We start from the raw sequence: 21859 nt of genomic DNA, 5'->3' as shown, positions 1-21859 counted from the left end.
ACTGCAACTCTAATCAAGCTATAAGTGTAAATGGAAATTATTCTCAGGCTTATAAGACTATTGCCAGGAGTTTGACAACTAACAAACCATTAATTGTCGACCAGCCACCATGCAGCCAGTTTACCACTGCATAAAATGCATGTAAAGGGCTGGACTGGAAACACACTTGGCCCCTTTTATGCCCACAAACGGTGGATCCAGTTCAGTCATTAAGGACAAAGAAGAATATGGCACCTCTGTGTGCCTCCTTTTGGCGAAATGAAAACAACACGTACGGCAGAAGCACCAGCTTTAAAGGGGCATGGAGGATATGACTTCAACCTATTGCTTTCTTATAATCGATTCCAAGGCTCTTGCTTTCTGTGTTGTTAGTTCTTGCAGATAAAATCATAATTTTAAATTTTTGTCCTCTCTCAATTCATAACAATAGCAAAAAAAACTGCTAACTACCATTTATAATTGAATGGCGCATCACCACAGATCCAGTGAAAGAACCCGTCTTTTTTAACTACACTTTTCTTGCAAAAATCTCTAATGATGACAGCAAATGTATCTAAATTTTTGCAACTTCCCTTTTAAAGCGTTATGATGTGTAAGTATCTTTTTTGTTTTCAGACAGCAGTAATCCATCAGATTTGTCCTTGGCATCCCTTAAAGTAGCAGCAGCTTCGAATTTTTTGCTACAAACCTGATGCTGTATGGTACTTTTATTCAGTATAAATAGCCCAAGCCTCATGTCATGAGCAGACATATATATGGTTACACAGCTAGATTATTCAATTTCTTTTTAAAGCAATATATAGTCATGTTAAATTAAAGTGCTGAAAATATGATGTGTCTCGTGCTAATTAAGTGACGTAATTCAAAGACTGCATTGAAACAAGTGTTTGAAGGGAGCTCCTTCCTAGAAACAGATCTACTTTCTGGTGTGGCTCGTACCAAGTGTTGATGCACTTCATCCTCAGCATATTTACAACATGGGTGAAACTGCATTTACGAAAGTTAAGTTTTATAGGCTCATCTTAGCAGCCCCAAATTAGGTGGCATGAGAAAAGAGCTGCAGGGGACACAAACAATTAAGGGCGCTTATCACAGCAGATGCCACTTCACTACATAGTGACAGAAATCCGTTTTTGCTGGTGGACACTAAGAAGTGGTGCACTGCTTAGAAGCAGGTCATTTCAAACTTATTATTCGATGCAACAACTTTCCGTGCCATGAAGTGGCTTCCAGAGGTGAGTGAGCATCCCTTCTCTCCTATGATGTTTGAACTCTAGGTTTGTCAAGTTAAATTTCCATATTATCTTTTTTGTAATCATGTCAGTAATGCATCACTTACAAGCAGTTAAGCTGCATGCACTAGTCTTACCCAACATTTAACATAAATGCGTGTTAATTCAGCCTTGCATTCTCAATATCTTTCTTTGCCCACTACTCTGCAGTCTGTTATATACTAACAAGTTGAGAGTATACTTTTTTATTTATTTATTTATTATTTATTTATTCACGTTGCCTCACAGGCTCCAAGCATGGAGTATTGTGTGAGGGGGGGGGTTACATAAATAGGGGTAATAACAGCAGCATGAATGACACGATTATATAATGCTGATTGACTGTTACTACTCATTAAACAGGCAGGCGCTCACGGGAACAAGAGGGTTCTGGAGTTTCTGGAGGCGCAGCAACGATCCTGCCAGTAAATTTGGGTGGCCCTGAAGAGGGCCATTATAGCTTCAAAGTTGATGTTCCCCAAAAGATGAAATTCCAAGTGCTTCAATGCAGATCTAGTATGCAACGGTGGCTCAGTGGTTATGGTGCTTGGCTGCGGACTTGAAAGATTCAGATTCCATCCGGGCTGCAGCAGTCACATTTTGATGAGCATTGAATACTATAGAGGCCTTTGTACAGTGCGATGTCAGTGCATGTTAAAGAACTGCATGGCGGTCGAAATTTCTGGACCCCTCAACTATGGCGTCTGTCATAGCCTGAGTCGCTATGGGATGTTAAGCCCCATACAACCAAATCCAAACCATGCAAAGGATGGTGATGTAGAAGTTGCTGTCTTCAGCACCAATTAACACTTCAAGCAAGATGCTGCAATCTGCAGCTATCTTAATAGAGGCACATAATCCTTCAGGCACCACAGAAATGTAAAGCCTCACTGAAGGTGAAGCAAAGGGAAAACGACATGCCCCCTCTTGTACTGAAGCTTTATACATCGAACTTTATTCTTGATGTACGAAATGGGCCAGATTTTGGTTTCTTGACCAAGAGCACTGTAGCGACGCACGTCCATCCTTGAAGAGTCAATTGGGACTCTAAAAAACTCTCTGCCATTTGGCAAGATGCCAGCTTTGGCATTGCCCCCCAGGAGATCAACAATGACTACAGCGCAGTTATCCACCAGAAAGCAGTCACCGACTTTCACGTCACCACCCACTTGTCCTGTAGAGAGCGGTGTGCACGCCCTCACCTCTGACATTCGTCGGCTGAGTTGCGCCAGAGGCTTATTTGTCGTCCGCAGTCTCTTCTTTACCTTTCCTAGGTAACTTTCAAATGGAAATGCACTGAACTCATCGACAGTGCCGTGCTCCAGGCATTGCTCTGCCAAGTGTGCAAGGGTGTGCACATTGTACACGAGTTGTTTTTGTCCGTACAGTCTGCCAAATTCTTGCACAAAGTACCGCAGCAGGTCGTGAGCAAACTGGTTGAGGTCTCTGTGATGCTGAGGAGAGGCAAGTACCCTAACAGATACATGCAAATATAAAAAATGCTTATAAAGCTCATCAGGCAGGATGGATTTCAGGAGAACAGGCCCCAGGTATAGTAAAAAAGTCCTGAACTCTGTGGCCTTCCATCTGTCGAGTTCTTCGGTGCCCCTTGGTTTCCTCTGAAAGTACTTTGGAAATGCAGTTGCTGCTTCTCGCAGCTTGTCGTTGAGTGCACTCCTGTCAGCCCGGCTCAGCCTGGCAGCGTGCCCCTTGCATATCCAATTCCTAAGGAGCCGCCGCATAACCCCCAAACAGACTAAATGCATATACTCTGTAGGAAAGCATTTCACCATATCTACGTTCAGAGATGTAAATGGTGAAACACCAGTGTGATGGCGCCGATCCTCTTGCGAACGAAAAGAGGAGTCTGTTCGCTGTGGTGCATGCAGGTCAGGGAAAGTCATCCTGTTTTCCAGATAGTGCCCTTTTTGGCTGCAACGTTCACAGGCATGATAGCCTGTGTGGCCAGTGATTGCCTTCACGAAACTCCTTGCTGGAGCGTCACAGATCACGGCTTTTAAGCACACATTGACGTGCACCCCTTTCACCATCAGTCCGTTGCAACTAAGGTTGTGCACTTCATCAATGAAAGGCCTGAGGTATTCCTGGAGGCACGGAGGTTTCCCTGCACCGCAGTACGCACTGACCATAAATGGTTCAGATTTCTTGATGTTAATTACTCTGCACAGAATTGGCCAGAGTGCAGTCTGGCTACTCCTATGCAGAGGCAGCCCATCAATATTTGCGTGCAGCTCGACATTCTCAGGCGCTGGTCCTTGGCCAACAGCATGCTGAATTCCCTCAGCAAGGCCAAAATGCACAAACGAGTCGCCGTGTTCTAAATTAGCTTTCCGCTCCGTCTGCATGATGGTCCTTGCATCTTTCGGGAGCTCTACAATCCCACGCCGACGGCAGAAGTCCAGCAAATCGTTGATGCAGGCGTGCGTCAAATTGTGCTTGCTAGCTATGCTAGCTAACTCCTGCGCTGTCGAGAGATGGCGATAACAAAGCTCAGGAGACTCCTCACGAGGTTGGCCCATTTCCACGTTCTCAGCAGTAAGGCTGTTCGTGGACGAGGTCTCATCGCTTGAGTCGCACGAGGTAGCGGTATGCTCGCTAGAAAGGCTTTCAGCGCAACTCTCGGACACATAAGCCTGCTCGTTGAGCTCGCTCTGAACAGATGGCATCGACGGGTCTGCAGGTAGCGACGAAGTAGCTCGTCCGCTGCCACTAGCGCAAGCGCCGCTTGCGCAGGCTTCGCTATTCGGCCGTTTGCTTGCTCCGGACGGTAGCGGGAGTGGAGGGGCGCTGACGACGTCCAAGGCCGCTTCGCCGCCCGTTCTCTTGCTTCCGGAGGATTTCAGATGCGTAGACGGTGGCCGTCGGATACCGAGCTCTCCTAAAAGTTCCCTGTACTCTTTTTCGATGATACGGTACCTCCGCCACTTGCTCATGACCTCCGTCTCCATGCTCATGACGGAGCGCTAAAGATCAGAGTGACGAACAATCAACAAACCTAACCGCTCAGAGCTACAGTTAAAAACGAAAAGAGGCCTAACAATGAAGATACTCGCAGCGCACAAAAGCACAAACATCACAAAAAGGCGTTAACACTGTGCATAAAAAAGACCTCCGGTTGCGAATTATTCGGTATTATATTAGGTCACTATCTTTAGTAAATAAAAAAAATAGTTGAGTTGTTTTTATTTTTAATTCACGGAGAAAATAAGTGGCCGCAGCGGCACGTCTTAGTAGAATGCGTCTAAAATACGGTCGTGCCGCACCTCCATATTTACCACCACTCGCTAATAACTGTTCAGGTCATATAGCCTCCTTGACTCGCTCATCCATCCACTCCAGTGAGAGCTACACTCTACTGTAGTTGCCGGAGCAAATGTAGTCACTGTCTGTAATTTATATTTTTTTGTGATTTGTTTACAGCCTTTCTCGGCTTTGTGCCAGTGATCGATGCAGATCGAGGCTATTTTCTCTATTTAAGCGCTGATAGCTGGTAGAAAACTTGTCGTGAAATATTGTGTGGGCCTCGGGACAGACGGGGCATCAGCCCAACAGCCTTTACACAAAACTCAAGGCACAAAATGCGTGGTTCTAGCGTGGTCCTAAAGTGCGTGGGCTACCCCCACATTGACTGCTTTTCATATAATGTACTAGAATCCTTTACGTCAGGCTTTCCAATGAAGCACAGGTACTCCAAAACGGCAGCATGAGTACGGAGAAACGTACGCCGGCCTCATGTGACGCCGGTGATTATTCGTAATATAGTCCGAGGTGATGGCGGCCGTGCTAGACATCTTATCTTCCCGCATACACCTAACGGCTTGTGTGCGTCAAGTTGGCTCAGCATAGCACCTGCCTTGCGATTAATTGTGAATAAATTGGCTATACTGGAAGGCCGCTTTAATCGGTGCATTGAAAAGTAGAGAACGCTGCTACGCAGAAAGAATACATATGGAAATATACACCGATGATCAAAATTTGCCTTTTGTTGGATTTGTAATCGGTGAAATTAATTTGAGCGAATGAACAAGGGCTTCGGTGGAAGACCCCGGCCCCTGTCCGGCGAGCTTTAGCTCTACCCTACGGTAACTACGCCAATTCTTTTGCGAAAACGCTGAGTTGCGTGCAGCTACGCAGAACGACAACACCGAATGGGAGCAGCACATATGTTACATTTCAGGGCATGCGGTAGGGTTTTTTCTAGACAGCCCCGAAATATCTTCCCCTGATCAGCATCTCTGACAAACGTTTCCTGCTGGATAGGTGCCGCAGCGTTTCTTCTTCTTTTTCCTGCATTAAATGTGAGCTGAAGAGGCATTACTGCGAACCTAAAGCTTCTGAGTGACCGGCGCCGACCCGAACTCCATCGGTTTTGTCTATTGTCCATTCGGTGATTTCGTAGCAACAAAGTCAATTTATGCAATCGAATCTGACAATCGCGTGCTCAAACGAAAGTTGACGATCTGTCAGACAATACCCGGTTCTGCGTGATAAATGCAAAAAATGTTGGAAAGCCGATAGACGTTCCCGCTGATGAAGTTGAAGGTCACATGACCGCGCATGTCGAGATGATGAGCCGTACGTATGGGTTCAGAAACGTCTATCGTAACCTGGACATGGTCAGTGACTTTCAAATTCATCAGTATATCATGCCTCCAGACGGACTTTCCCATTGATGTCTGAGCTGGCACTCTCTTTGTTGTCACTGCCGTCATCAAACGCAGCCGTCAAACAAATGCTCAGCTAAGTCTTAGGGCTGAGACGGGACAAAAATTCTTGGCCGGTTTAAAATCCTAGCAGCCTCCATTCCCGGCCATACCAAACTTCACGTACATGGAGGAGCGCTTGCAAAGTCTTGTTATAGATCTACATTCTATTTCGCAGGTAGGTTTTATAGTGAACGAGACCTGGCTGAACATTTGTTCGGTGGCTGCGTTTGATGACGGTAGGGACAACAAAGATAATGCCAGCTCAGACATCAATGGGAACACATATATGCTAGGGCTCGACGAAAGTTCGTCTCCATGGTCAGGCATGATACTGATGAATTTGAAGGTCACTGACCATGTATGGGCCAAACTTTTCCCCTTCGAATCAGGTCACGATGCCTGAGATCCCTCTCTAGACTACTTCCGTCTATTGTGCTATATCTTGTCTAGCCGCAACCTCTGTACTAGAGTTTGTCTTGGAATTTATTGTAGTGTATTTATTTTATTGTGTTTAGTGAAAATGTCGTGAGCTGTACCTATATGCATTGCTGAATGCATATCATTACTGAGTGAGTTTATTGTGCGATGTTTTTTGCGTGTTGTTATTTTCCCGATACTGCTATGCTTTGAGAAAAAAATAAAACACGACGTTTATGATAAACACCACATTTGCTTAATCATGAACTCGCTTGCAGGCAAGCCTTGCGCTACTTCTAATAGTATTATGTAGATATACTTGCGAAAAATAGTTTAATATGGCTAAGGAGTTTTCCATGCAAAAACAAAGTTTTTTGGCTTTATTTGGGCTACTACGGAGGCCAGCTTGGCTACCTGTGCTTGGAGCTATCTGGCAACCCTTGCTGCCCGTCCGACCGCTCCGACGGATGCCATCTCTTTCTTTGTTCGGTCGTCGCTGTGTATACATCGTGTTTTCCCGTGATCTTCAAGCCCGCCACTTGCGTAAGTATTTACGCTTTTTTGTTAGTAGCTTCTTTTGTTTCCTCGTGAGCCTACTGTCATGAGTAGCAATAAGGGGAGAGGCGTCATTTGTTGCCCTGTTCTGTAATTGTACTATTTTATAGTCATGTGGGAGGCTAGCTTGCCACATGGGTTCGGACCGACATGTGCACCTTCAATTGTATGCCTTTTTCATGCACTTATTTTCTTAACGCTGCGTTGTATTGCTTCTGAGATGTGTCGCGAGACCTTCGTGCGAGAGGAACATGAGAATAGGGCGAGCGAGCTTGTGAAAAATCAGTTTACGCACTAATCTTTGTTTGCATCGCTTTACTCCTTGCAGCATGCCACCAAAACCGTTTGCGGTAGTGAAGTTCCCGATGGAGGACGACAGCTTGGCTGTCGTCCCTGTCGGGTGGCTGTCCCACGACTGGCAGCATTGCCACTGGCCGAAAAGGCGAGCCGCGGAGGTAATCCGCCTCGCTCGAGAGGAGGCGGACCCATCCGCCCCAGGGTGCGAGTGGTTCCGCTGCCCAGTCGCTGTCGTCACAACATGCAGTAAGTGGTTTTATTGCCGGGATAACGCTATGTGTGCAATTGTGAATTGTGGTGTCTAGCATCCCGAAGCGACGCATGGGCTGTGACGGGCGCTGTATTGGAGGGTCCCGGATTTTTTAACCGGCTTTAACGTGCGCCAACACTTCACAGCACACGGGCGCTTTTTGCTAGCCTGTCAAGTGACTAATCTTTTCAAAACTCAGAGGCTAATGAATGATGCACACATGCATTTGTGAGCTGATATCATTGCTTCATCTGCATCAAAAGCGATTGCCAGTCCAAATTCGCATGTGATCTCAAACACTGCAATGCCTTGTTTTATGGTGATATCCAGTTTTCCAGGTCACTGGACTCTACAGGTTTGAAAACATTTAGGACTGACTGTGCTTTGTTCTTGTCCAAGTTTATCGCTCGTGATTGAAAAGATATCTCTATCACATGGGCATTTCAATGACTTTCAAACCAATTGTCTACGACTCAGGAGATGAACACTAGTTGCTGCACAGTTAGCTGCAGCAGCAATTGAGTCAATATATGGCTTGCTCGTGACGTGACTTCTGCTCCTATCAAGCGCTGGCGGCCATGCCGCCAAACCACTCGATCCCAGACCGTCCGCCTTGCGTGGCCTGACTGCTCCTTAGATGCTTTGGATTATTTCCTTATCCTTTCAGGCGTGATGCTGCCTCCACAGGGGAATTGGCTATTCAATGCAGGCTATTACTTTGAACTTGCTGGATCGGTGCATGTGCGCTGCACAAAAAAGGTGGAAATGTGCGACAATATGCATGCATACATAGTGTGGCCGGGTTACGATGCAATGATAGATGATGATGTGGTCTGAAGTGACCCACAGGGATCGTGAACTATCTAGTTTACTCTTCCAGCTTTGTGACATTAGAAAGAATGGAAACCTCAAATCATTGGAGGTACAAAAATATTTCACGAGCTGCTGGTCGAGGATCCTGTCTGCAACGAGTCTACGATACCTAAAGCTCGGCCTCAGCATGCTGTCCTTTCTGCCGTTGTTGCTGGCTGTGGCCGTGGTGATGAACCACTTTGCCTAGTGCTGTAGCCAAGGTATATGCAGTGACGCAGGGCCCAGTCTGTGTTTGGGTTGTCAAACAAGTCAGATGGCTTCACTCGAAACAAAAACATTCACTTCTTCAGGGTGTAGTCCTTGCTCACCATAGCTTTGCAGACATTAAGTTCACGACCCAAACCTCTTATCTGTCACAAAGTGCACTCTGTACTCTTGTAAATTGAGACTCTTGGGGTCCAAATTGTCTTGCTTAGTTCGAGCCAGCCACAACCTGCAGCTCTTTGTGCTCTGGGATCTTGGAGTTCTTGTGCTAAGTTCATGTTAGTCTGCTTCTTCTTGTGCCTGTACCTGTCGCTATGATTGGAGCCACTGAGGATAATGCACAAAACCATAGTGAAGCTGCGGATGGACGGGAATCAACTCTGTGTGAGCAAACAGAGGCAGCGGTAAGCTAGAGGCAGTCTGGCAGTGGTTCAGCACAGCATGGCCGCCTGGCAACCGATGGGCACTGAATGCGACATGCGGGCCATGTATAATGTATTGAGACAGTGAAGCAGCACGAAACTTGGTGGTGATTTCGAAGGCCTTCAAGAGCGGCAGTGTGCGCTCTTGAATTTGGAAATCAGAGCCTTATAATTGGCGAATAATTGCTGATGTTTAAAAATATTCAGTTGAACCTTGCTGTAACGAAGGAAACCCCAAAATGTCTGTTTTAGCCGTTCCATTTTTATGGCAGTCATCGACCTTTGTTGCAAATGGATTTCATGCTAACAAGCTTATCTACTACAATGTTTTGCTAATGTGCATGAAATTTGACTCCACATTGCAGTGGCACTGTGAACTAGTCGAAGAAAGATAGGTGTACAGAATCGGGTGGTTTGCTTTGTCACTTGAAGGCTCCACTGGTACTTTCTTGCATCACTTTTGCTGTGACAATATATATTTGTAACGCTGTTCCACGAATTGCTTGAAAGTAATGAGATAGAAGAGCTGCTGATATCATTATGAAATTTTTCTGCTGCCAGCAAGCAGCACAGAGAAATCATACAAACAGGAGGATGTCTCTCTGCATTGCAACATTTGCTGCACCATGACAGTGCAGTTATCAGGAACCCAGTCTATATAATAATGTTCAATTATCGAGTGATTTCTTCAGTAGGGTTATATGCTAAACTGACGGGACCAAAATATGCTTCACTTCTAATTAACTGGAAATTCCAATTAAGCGGCTTAAAAATATCGGGAGTCAACTGTATAAATTATTTAGCGGTTTTAGGCGAATAATACGCAGTGATCTGTGTATACACTGATGTCTACCGCATCATTTGAAAGTGCGCACCAACAAGCTGTGGTGTCAGTCGATGCATGCGCATGTACCTGTTAGTTTTAAGTAAGCAAAAGCATTGGGCGCACAAGACAGGGGCAGCTTTGAAACCAAAATTACTGCACGTGGTTGGTGATCAGTCATTAAAAGCCTTACAAAAAATTAACACAGATTTTGTCTTTTATACACAGATAGCTTAGTGTGTCACCAGTGTGCGTTGCGGGAGCTTTCAACACACACAAGTGCCTGCCTCATGCCCTAATTTAAGTAGATCAACTGAATATGTCAGCCTTGCCAACGCTTGCCTGTTTCTTGCAGAGCCCACATGAGAATGGCTAGCTGTCTTCCCACAGGCCTAATCGCCTGCATGTAGTCATAATGACCAGGCAGTGGAAAGCTTCTGTGAAATGTAGAATTGGCAATGGGGAAAGTAAAAATGCAGTATTCTGTACTAATGGGAGGCTTCAGTGCCAATGTTGGCAAAAAGCAGGCTGGAGACCAGGCAGTAGATGAATATGGCATTGGCACTAGGAATAGCAGAAGGTAGGTATTGAGTTCGCTGAACGCAATAACTTGAGAATCATGAATACTTTCTTCAGAAAACGGAAGAGCCGAAAGTGGACATCGAAAAGCCCTAACGAGGAGACTAAAAATAAAATTGACTTCAAACTGTGTTCTAACCCTGGCATTGTGCAGCATGTGGAAGTAATCAGAAAGGTGTGATGCAGTGACCACAGATTGGTAAGGTCTCAAATTAGTCTGGACTTGAAGAGGGAACGGAAAAGACTAGTAAAGAAGTCCATCAACAAATTAGCGGTAACAGGGGAGGTAGAATAATTCAGGATTTCGCTACAGAACACATATTCAGCTTTAACCGAGGAAGACAACCTCAGTGTAGACGCAGTGAACAATAAAATTTCAGAGATATTACCGAGTGCAGTGAAGAAGTAGTTCAGGGGGAGGAGTGCAGGGAAGAAGTTCTTTACCAGTAAACTATCCAAGCAGATGAAAGATTTGATTAAGACATGAGAAAGTGTGAAAGCCTCCAACCCAACAGACAAGATAGAACTGGCAGAGCTATCAAAGCTGATCAACAGGCGTAAAGTATACGACATAAGGAAGTATAATATGGAGAAAATCGAGCATTCTTAAAGAACTGTGGCAGCCTGGAAGCAGTGACAAGAAGATTAGGCGTAGGCAGAGATCAGATATATAGGCGCTTAGGGACAATTAAGGGGGCAATGTCATTACTAATATGGACAAGTTTGTCAAAGTAGCAGAGCAGTTCTATACTGACCTATACATTATTCAGAGTAGTGAGGACAATGAGATTGGCTGTAGAGAAGAGCAATCAAACGTTCTGCCAGTAACGAAGACCGAGGTTAAGAAAGCTTTAGAAGCTATGAAAAAGGGGAAAGCAGCTGCGTAGGACGCGGTAACTACAGATTTGTTGAAGGATGGTGGGGCTATTGTGCTAGAAAAACTGGCCACCCTGTATAAGCAGTGCCTCTTGGCATCGACGGTACCGCAGTGAAACTGCCCACATTCAGGGCCACTGCACAGAATGCCTCCACGACAAAGTAGTCCGTTGTTAAAAGTTCTTTCAGCGCAAGCTAGAAGCTAATCACAGGAAAAACTTATAAGGTCTGTATTCTAGAATTTTGGTGCCTGGCTGGTTTCATAATTCAATATAGTTGCATTATCGTTTACCACCATCCAGCCTAGCAGGAAATAAACCACATATGCAGCAAAGGCCACCGATGCTACCACAGAGGCTGTGTGCTTGGCCACCAAGGTCACATGATAATCTACATCCCTTCCCTACATTTCCTTTCATAGCCCACAGGCTGCTTCAAGATGCCTACTGTAAAGTGTTTGTGTTTGCAATAGCCAGGAATTATTGCATTAAAAGTAATATCCAGGAATTGTTGCATTAAATGTTTGCCTTATTTTCATGTGAAGCAGCAATTTTAGTGTGGACTGCACTTGAGTTGGGTGTTTGATCTCTAACCTTTTGCAGGATCATACAAGAATGCAGAGAAAAAAGCTAAGAAATATGAGATGAGCTCTGCAGTGGAAAGCTCTGCAATTTCTGGTAAGTGGAAAATCCTAAATTTTTAAACATTAGTAAAATTAATGCATATTCAAAATATGCACGCATTTTTCTGTTTTAGGCAATGAAGGTCCGGATGGGCCTGACGTCCGGCTGCCATCGCCACCACCCCGGCTGCCATCGCCACCACCCCGGCTGCCATCGCCACCACCCCGGCTCCCGTCGCCACCACCCCAGCTGCCATCGCCACCCCGGCTGATATCACCACCCTGTAAGCCTTTATCTGTGTTTAGCCTTTAGATTTGCATTGTTTCAGTTATGGCTTAGTGAATTTATGGTAATATCACATAGGAGAAAGGGGGGACACCCACCCTCTAGCCGTGCCTGCTTTTTATTGATCGCAAAAAATGCATATGGGTGACTCATGAATTTGAGCTCAATTAAGACCTTGTTGCAAAACAGCATTAAGTCTGCTTTCCTGCATAGCAAAAACCCCTTTACCACAGAGTCCATGCGAGTCCTTGAAAACCTTTCAAGAGGGAGAAGTTATTTTCAAGGGCTGAAGAACAATTTGAGGTGAAGGCAACGGAACAGATTCTTTCAGTTGTCAACACGTGTGCCCTATCCTTAGACGATGTCATGGCCAGTTGATACAGTGTTAGGTGGTAGCTTTAGAGATCACTTCTTGGTTTTTATCGTTGTTACAATGTTCTTTTTGGTGCCTTTAAAATCACCAGTCACACCTGTGTAGGCATGCGCTGTACCCTCAGAAGACCGAAGCATGCGGTGATTGATGTCAGACGTTCTTTCTGAGAAAAATGTACCCGGGCGTTGTTTACGGCGTCCCGTGTTCCGAATGTGACAGTGTCTACATTGGCGAGACTGGCAATTTTAAAAGGCACCTAAAAAAACATTGCAACGATAGGTTTGCCGAGAAGAGCAATTGTAGTGAGGTACTGTAAAAATTGAGTCATGAAGTTTAGCATTTCATTGTTTTCAAGCAAAGGATGGAAGGTAGAATATAGTTTTTGTACTGAAAATTTAAAAGTGCACAGAAGACAGGGACAAGAGGACTGGATGGGACAAACGCTGCTCACAACTGGGTTTATAAACATTTTTCATTAACAGCCCACCTGTGAAGTCATAGTCAGCATTGACTTGCACAATGTAACTGCCAAAGGCAGGAGAGAATTTTAAAATTGTAATTCATCAGAATGTAATCAATTGCCAGCAGAATAAGCAAGGCTAATCCCACCTGTAGCATGCAACTCAACTCTGCGGTTCTCTCATTCAAGTTGTTCTTGTGCTTTCAAATTTGCAGCATGATACCAGCTGGGGCAGCATACAGCTTCGTTAAGGCTTTTTGTGTTTTTGAGGGTCCGCCAGAATAAAGGAGCAGTTTAAATTACTAAATCTGGTAGAATGAGATGACACCCTGAACAAGCATGGTCTTAATGAATGGGAGCTCATAAATGCTTAATGCTAATTCTGTACGAGGCAGTTACGGTGTATATATATATGTATCCTTTCAGCAGAAGTGCTGATGTAGCATTTTGGCATTATCTGTGTAGCATTACCTGTTTTATACTGAGTAATTTTTCCGTTCTTCCTGCATCAACACTAATGCTTCATGTTCGTGTCCAACTTCAGCCCTGCTTAGCAGCCACTCAATGGAGGCGGCCACACCAGCTGGTGCAAATTGCACTGCGGGCTGCCCGGCTGGTTCGGCCTCCACTGCAGGTGACCTTGAGGATGTGGAGGAAGCAACTAGCGATCTTAAGGCTTTTCTCTTTCTTTACTTGTATATGAAGAGCCTGAAAAGACGAGAATGCAGTGAGAGGATAGGATGAGAATCTATTTTTTTGAAGTATGAGCCTAAACAGGCCTTGGTAGAAGTTCTGTTTTGCCTTAAAGGAGGCCTAGTTGGTGGATATTTCAAAACGTGTGCTTTGAAAATGACCACTGTTTGTATAAATATGCCTGCTGCAAGTAATTCTTAATAGAAGTACTGAACCTAAGCGGTGATAAAATTTGCTACTTGACACTTCCACAGCTCTATCTCATTCCTACTAACTAGTTGCAGTGTGTTTTCCCGGCGAGTAGCAGTTTGTTTCCTTTAATTTCTTTTTTTGGTTCTGGATTGTGGTTTTGGTTCTGTTATTGTTGTTTCCCTTGGCCTATGCCACTAGAAAGCCACAACCTTTTAAAGACGGACCAATAGAAATAAAACAAACATTACAGATTGTGGCTCAGGACTGCAAAGTGGTCACTGTACTCTATACAGTTTCTCTAGTTTTTGTGCATATATTTTTTATGTGCCCAGCCTGCTGTGCTTTCTCACTACCACTGGCAGCTGTTGTCACAATGGAAGAATACACTTATGGCTGTTTCCATCCTTGCCATGATGGGACGGCAATCAAAATGGCAACCAAGCTGAATAGAAAACTGGTGGTACATAGAAGGAACAGTATTCAGAGCAGCTATTTTTAACTAAGGCATTGTCAGTGCATGGTGCATTTTTGATATATAGATCTGCAAGGGATAGAGCAGCTGTGCCTTGTGGTGGAATCAATGGCAATTTAGTAGCTTAATGCAGAGCATGTTGACGCCCAGTGTTGGTTTACATTACCATCATCGATGCTGCAGTCCCACAGGGTGTTAATTGTTCTGACGTCCAGTGAAATCTTCCACAGCAGTTCATCATCCTGCAGAATCTCGCACTTCACAAACAACCTCACCATGACATCGTGTAGAACAGCCACAAATATGTTCCCTCGAGGCATCCACCACATTTGCATTACCCGTCCTGATATGTCAAACTTGCGGCCAGGTGCGCAGTTGTTCTCTGAAGGATGACAGCCATCTTGAACATATTCGTGAAGAAGCACCGAATGCTTAAGGGGCATTCACTCTTGGACACTCGGCGGAGAGAGCAAGCGAAATCCTCTGCCACCGAAAAAGCTGCATCGTTCACACTTCCCAACCACCTCGTCTGCGCTCATCGTCTGTGTGTCGTCTGCTCAAGGCGTACACAGATATGGCAAGAGGTTAATCCATGCTGTCTACGTACAATAACTGTATGCACGCTTACTTACGCTAAATGCAGCTATTTTGCCAGACGTTACGCCATTTCTAGCATTGTCGCTTTTAAATACATAAGATTAGCCTAGTGGCGCCATCTGGTGGTTACTCTCAAGCCTTTTTAAAAAAGGAAAGGATCGTCACCTAAAATAAAAAAAGAACACATTTATCACTCACACTTTTTTTATGGGTGAGATGAGACAAAGCGAAAGAGCGCTGGCGCTTTTATGGGCATTGAACGCGCTCAAACAGGCAGTAACAGCGACGAATTCAGTCCCAAACGAGGCGTCCCGCACCGAAGGGCGTCGCCATGTTTGTTGCCGAACTTCGTACTCTCCTTCCTATTGGCTGACGGGATTCGGCGGATTTTTTTCCGGTGGCAGAATTCGGTCCTGGACCGATCAGGCTTACCGCTTGGTATTTCGGCGCAATCTCTGCCGCGGCAGCGGATTCCGCTCGTTCTCTCTGCCGAATGTCCACCAAGTGTGAACGCGCCATTACTTGGCCCTGAGCACAATTGATGAAGCACCGCATTACAAACTGGTAAAATATGTAGCCAGGAGACATTACATGCATCAAACAGCCACAGAGAAACTGTGTGCGTGGCATCAGCTCTTTTGTCAGCTGCAGAAGAACCAACAACAGAGTGAGCTGGTGCATCAGTGAAGAACCAAAAACAGCGCTCGCCCATCTTCTAGTCTGTCTTTATGGCGCTGTTTTTAGGTTTTCATCAGGTACCGGCACTCCCTGCAAGCGTTGCTGTTCTGAGTGGCAGTTCCACTGCAATTGGAACAGTGCCCCTTTCATCAACTATCAACACTCCCAAGAGTGCTGAGCATACAGCTAAAAGTAGAAAGGAAAACGAAAAATCGTTCTCAAGAACCATGCAGAAAATTCTGGGCAGAGCTGTGGAGCAAACATAAAATTTCATTTACCGCATCATCCCTGATGCTAGTTTGTCTCCCCTTTATTTATGGTGCCATGCTCTGATTTTCGATTGCAAGCCAACACCCGCATTTCGGATTTTCAAATTTGAAAACAATAGGTCGACTTGCAAGCGTGTAAATGCAGTATATTGCTCATATTGCGTCCTTGAGGTGTAAATATATACATCTGCTGTGAAAGCCTGCCTTCACTGGAAACCTTGCTCGTTTCAGCGACAATGCTCAAGGTGCTGCGGCTGCTGCTAGAAATACGGCAGCAGCAGCGGGAAATCCTGCAGAGGGTGAGCCGGCTGGAGCAAGCTCGGCAAGAGCCGAGGACACGGTCGCCGTCTCCTCCTGTGAGCTCCCTCCCGCCACTGTGCCCTCAGCTGCCAGCCTTCAGTATTGAAGATTTTGAGGCGGCAGAAGCTGCTGTCAGAGATGACAGAGTAGCAGCTGCCCTGGTAATTTAATTTTTCATTCAATGTTTTATTACAGTAGTCTGTTGGGTGCTTAATGTATATAGTTGAGATATTTATTGAAAAATCTGAGCCCCAGAAGTAGATGCTTGCCATGCCTAAGCCATAATCATGCTGTTCTTGTATAAGTTTTCAGCTAATATAGTGGGAATGGATGAATTTTGAAAAGTCCGCACATAGTAGGGTTACTGTGACATTGTTAATAGTCTGTTTTATTACAACTGAAAATTCCGGAAACAGTCGCGCCCACTTATACCGAACATGACAGTTGCATAGATTACTTTATACTAAGTCTAATTCCTGTATTACAGTGAAAAATCCAAACTCTCGTACAGAATTAACATTTGTTTCTTTTTTATTCGAAATAAGTGCCTTAATTGTTCTTGCTTCTTCTACATTCGAAAGGAATGCATTGTTTCTGTTCCTTCTAAAATCGGATTGAACGTTTCTTCAAAATAGACCCTATTTAATGCACTTTATAAGCTCCCAAGCGCAGCCGTGTGCTCCTTATCAAGATCCTTGGCTATAAGCGGACTGCAGGCACTATGCAATTAATCCCCATTGCCGCTTTCACGGCAGCTAGTGGTAGGCCAGGCCTGTTGTCATTAGCTTCCTACTAGTTCAGTGCTTGTAGTTCACATGGCATATTCGTTTAAAAGCATCAACTATAGGGTTCATGACCTCTGCAACAAAGCACACAAGATGGTACAAAGGAAAGAAATTAACACGGACAGCACAGCTGTATCGGGGTATATAGCACAATTTCAGCTGATGGAAAAGGTGCGAAGGAAACAGGGCGAGAATTAACAAGAGTAATTAACATTTTGATTAGTAATTATATGCTGTCATTGACATATAGCACATTCTTGGCCACATGAGCAAGTTCTTCACTGATACTGATGGGGTACTAAGGCAAGGTTTACCTGCTTGGATATATGAGGGTGCAACTCTGATGATTCAGACGAAAATCTCTGTTACCTTGAAGTTTGAATTACAGAGTACTGTATCTGTGCTGCTAACAATGCTTTCAAGAGATATTTTAAGGCTGTCTTGATTTATTTAATCACAGGACTATGTTATGCTCTACTATACTATTTGTGGCACATTCCATCAAAGTATTGAGCCTCATGAAGCTAGTGTAGTGTAATGTTAAGTCTATTTTTTGGTATGTATTTTGTTCACAAAGTTTGGCTGAGTTAAGGTGGCACACAAATTATTTTAATTATTGGTTTGAGACGATTGACTGGGAGTGCTGTTTCGGAGCTAATTTTTTACATTATTCGTTGTTTTCCAATTAAGGAGACAGCTTTGATCAGTCTTTTGCCTGGCTATTGCTTTTTATGCCTTTCATTAATTGAAGTGCAGTACTCCACTCCAACCAGGACAGTTTCAAGAACCATAGATGCTAATTTTAGTTGCATATTTTCCCTGTAGTGATGCATAAGACATGAATCACCGTGGAGTATTCCCTTACGAGTGCTAAACAATTTAATATTGAACTTCTTGATGCTGTTACGGTGGTCAAAATGTAAGAAGTGTTTCACATGAGGTGTAAAAAAAACACTATAATTGCTGCTGTGTTGTAGCAGGTATGCTACGATTACTTTCGAAGTCACACCGTTGTCTTTGCTATTGCGTTCTACAAGTTAAGTGGTTATAGAATGTGATTTTTCATGTGAAATAACCGTTGGGCAACTGCAAATTTTTCCTTTCAGAAGAAGCAGCTTCTCCGCCTAGGCGGAAACAATTTAAAGGAGGTGGCGGCGAATGTCATGGGTGCTGTGATGGGGGTGGCTGTACAGAGACTATTCAGCCTGCGGGGGAGGAAAGGAAAACGGCCATTCGTTGGCACAAAGCTGTGCAGGGTGGCAACAGGTATACCTGATTTTGAATTGCTGTAGCTTTTAATTTAGAAATATTGAGATTCCTGCTTTTAAACATGTACAAGTTTTTCCAAGCTATTTTCTTGCTGTATCTTACTGTAATTTTTTATAACAGCTGATGAATATTCTGTTGCTGTGTTTATGTGATTAGTTTGGGGGTCTTAGTCATAAAACTCCATAAAGAAGCAGCAGATGCCCTCAATCAAACCAATCATTTCCATTTGTCATATTGTAATCCGTTGTCATGAACTTCCCTGCAATGGCCACTTTGACGTTGACTGCAGTGCCTTCATGATAGCTCATTTTTTTTGCATTTCACTACTGTACAGTACTTGTGTTGTTTGTTGGGATACCTTGCGTGTCAGTAACGTGTGGTTTTTCTGTCTCAAATCATGAACTTGGATTTCCATATGCTTGCAGGAAGTGTATCGTTTTAAAAGTTGCATTTCTTGGTCTTAATGCACACTCACCTTGCACAGATGCCATCTGCGAGAGGCAGGGTGTCGACATCCTGGCAGCACAGGGTTTTATTGGCAGGTGGCTGCCCGGTGCGTGCGACCGAGGGGGCGGCCGAAAGAGGCGCTATGCCCAAGCTTTAGAGCCTCCTGAGTCTCACGCTCAAGCGCCACCTGCTAACCCCTGTGCTGGGTCAGCACCCTGCCCAGGCGCGCCGTCAGCCTCCTGCCCTGCAACCCCTCCAGGCATGGCCATCCTGTCCCCCTCAGGGGTCCACCCAAGCTCTGCCCCCCCCACAGCCTCCTCCTCACGCCCAGCCACCCTCCACCCAAGCTCTGCCCCTTCCCCTGCCCCCCCCCCCCCCCACAGCCTCCTCGTCACGCCCAGCCACCCCACGTAGCACCCTTGCCACATGGGTTATTGCCCCACGGGCACATGAGAAATAAAAAAACATTTTTCTGAAATTCCTGTTTGCTTGTTTCATTTGGTAGCTGCTGGACATTAAGTAAAAAATGTGCATGAAATATTGTTTGCAAATCAAAATACATATGCAATGAAAATACTGCATGCAGTTTTGAAATTTTAATGGGAGTTCGAACCAATTGCATATATATACAGCTAGAAGTCGCACGGTATTGAAAGCCACGGACGGGACCTCTAAATGCATGCGATAATTCTGCACTGGTCTCGGAAAATAATGGAAATGCCTAGAGGTAGCCAAGATATGCCGGTATCCGAAAGGCCACTATTCGGCCATATTGGGGCCACTATTCGGCCATATTGGGGCCACTATTCGGCCATATTGGAGCCACTATTCGGCCATATTGGAGCCACTATTCGGCCATATTGGAGCCACTATTCGGCCATACTGGAGCCATATTGGGCCCTATATTGGCAGTGATGTTTGGGCCATTCTTGGCATTCAGATTGGCTGAACATCGGCCCAATCTTGGCGGGAATGTTGGGCCATGCTTGGAAAGAGTTGCGATTTGCCTAAATGCCAATGAAGGGCCGATATTCGCGCCAATTTTCGCCAATGATATGCCAACGGTGGCCCGATATTGGCGTGCTGCTTGGGATGTATCCCGTTGTTTTGAGCCGGAATACAAGTTTTCGCGCAGTTCTGAGAGAAAAGTTTACACCTTTCTCTCGTCTACTCTTCGAGGACTTGTAAAATCGATGCTCGTGAATCTTGCTAGTTTTGATCTAAAACGATGTATACCGTTGTTTTGAGCCGGAATACAAGTTTTCGCGCAGTTCTGAGTGAAAAAGCTTACACCTTTCTCTCGTGTACTCTTCGACGACTTGTAAAATCGATGCTCGTGAATCATGCTAGTTTCGATCTAAAACGATGTATCCCGTTGTTTTGAGCCGGAATACAAGTTTTTGCGCAGTTCTTAGAGAAAGTTTACACCTTTCTCTCGTCAACTCTTCGACGACTTGTAAAATCGATGCTCGTGAATCTTGCTAGTTTCGATCTAAAACGATGTATCCCGTTGTTTTGAGCCGCAATACAAGTTTTCGTGCAGTTCTGAGAGAAAACGTTTACACCTTTCTCTCGCATACTCTTCGACGACTTGTAAAATCGATGCTCGTGAATCTTGCTAGTTTCGATCTAAAACAATGTATCCCGTTGTTTTGAGCCGGATTACAAGTTTTCGCGCAGTTCTGAGAGAAAACGTTTACACCTTTCTCTCGTGTACTCTTCGATGACTTGTAAAATCGATGCTCGTGAATCATGCTAGTTTCGATCTAAAGCGATGTATCTCGTTGTTTTGAGCCAGAATACGAGTTTTCGGGCAGTTCTGAGAGAAAAGGTTTACACCTTTCTCTCGTGTACTTTTCGACGACTCGTAAAATCGATGCTCGTGAATTTTGCTAGTTTCGTTCTAAAACGATGTATCCCGTTGTTTTGAGCCGGAATACAAGTTTTCGCGCCTTTCTGAGAGAAAAAAGTTTACACCTTTCTCTCGCCTACTCTTCGACGACTCGTAAAATCGATGCTCATGAATTTTGCTAGTTTCGATCTAAAACGATATATCCCGTTGTTTTGAGCCGGAATACAAGTTTTGGCGCAGTTCTGAGAGAAAAAGTTTACACCTTTCTCTCGTGTACTCTTCGACGACTTGTAAAATCGATGCTCGTGAATCATGCTAGTTTCGATCTAAAACGATGTATCCCGTTGTTTTGAGCCGGAATACGAGTTTTCGCGCAGTTCTGAGAGAAAAAGTTTACACCTTTCTCTCATGTACTCTTCGACGACTTGTAAAATCGATGCTCGTGAATCATGCTAGTTTCGTTCTAAAACGATGTATCCCGTTGTTTTGAGCCGGAATGCAAGTTTTCGCGCAGTTCTGAGAGAAAAAGTTTACACCTTTCTCTCGTGTACTCTTCGACGACTTGTAAAATCGATGCTCGTGAATCATGCTAGTTTCGTTCTAAAACGATGTATCCCGTTGTTTTGAGCCGGAATACATGTTTTCGCGCAGTTCTGAGAGAAAACGTTTACACCTTTCTCTCGTCTACTCTTCAACGACTTGTAAAATCGATGCTCGTGAATCTTGCTAGTTTCGATCTAAAACGATGTATCCTTTTGTTTTGAACCGGAATACAAGTTTTCGCGCAATTCTGAGAGAAAAAGTTTACACCTTTTTCTCGTCTACTCTTCGACGACTCGTAAAATCCATGCTCATGAATTTTGCTAGTTTCGATCTAAAACGATGTATCCCGTTGTTTTGAGCCGGAATACAAGTTTTGGCGCCTTTCTGAGAAAAAAGTTTACACCTTTCTCTCGTCTACTCTTCGACGACTTGTAAAATCGATGCTCGTGAATCATGCTAGTTTCGATCTAAAACGATGTATTCCGTTGTTTTGAGCCGGAATACAAGTTTTCGCGCAGTTCTGAGAGAAATTTTACACCTTTCTCTCGTGTACTCTTCGATGACTTGTAAAATCGATGCTCGTGAATAATGCTAGTTTCGGTCTAAAACGACGTATCCCTTTGTTTTGAGCCGGAATACAAGTTTTTGCGCAGTTCTGAGAGAAAAAGTTTACACCTTTCTCTCGTCTACTCTTCGAGGACTTGTAAAATCGATGCTTGTGAATCTT

General features: G+C 44.6%; 3 protein-coding genes across 3 annotated transcripts; 2 read left to right on the top strand and 1 right to left on the bottom strand.

Annotated features, from left to right (window-relative positions):
* Positions 1–1587: 1587 nt before the first annotated feature.
* Positions 1588–4897, bottom strand: LOC144111975 (uncharacterized). Its single transcript, XM_077645063.1, has one exon. The coding sequence runs from the start codon at positions 4238–4240 to the stop codon at positions 2159–2161; it is 2082 nt and encodes a 693-aa protein (XP_077501189.1). The 5' UTR covers positions 4241–4897; the 3' UTR covers positions 1588–2158.
* Positions 4898–5613: 716 nt separating this feature from the next.
* On the top strand, positions 5614–14150 carry LOC144111976 (uncharacterized). The gene is made up of 6 exons (XM_077645064.1): positions 5614–6958; positions 7299–7513; positions 11897–11971; positions 12051–12200; positions 13580–13762; positions 14119–14150. Exons 2-6 carry the CDS (start codon positions 7300–7302, stop codon positions 14148–14150), a joined length of 654 nt encoding a protein of 217 aa, XP_077501190.1. The 5' UTR covers positions 5614–6958; position 7299.
* Positions 14151–16152: 2002 nt separating this feature from the next.
* On the top strand, positions 16153–19151 carry LOC144111979 (uncharacterized). Its single transcript, XM_077645067.1, has 3 exons — positions 16153–16397; positions 18128–18287; positions 18775–19151. The coding sequence occupies exons 1-3, from the start codon at positions 16173–16175 to the stop codon at positions 19149–19151; spliced, it is 762 nt and encodes a 253-aa protein (XP_077501193.1). The 5' UTR covers positions 16153–16172.
* Positions 19152–21859: the final 2708 nt, after the last annotated feature.

This window comes from Amblyomma americanum, unplaced genomic scaffold (assembly GCF_052857255.1).
Source record: "Amblyomma americanum isolate KBUSLIRL-KWMA unplaced genomic scaffold, ASM5285725v1 scaffold_21, whole genome shotgun sequence".
NCBI lineage: Eukaryota > Metazoa > Arthropoda > Arachnida > Ixodida > Ixodidae > Amblyomma > Amblyomma americanum.
The sequence above is the reverse complement of the archived record's forward strand: the minus strand, read 5'-3'. Positions and strand labels throughout refer to the sequence as shown.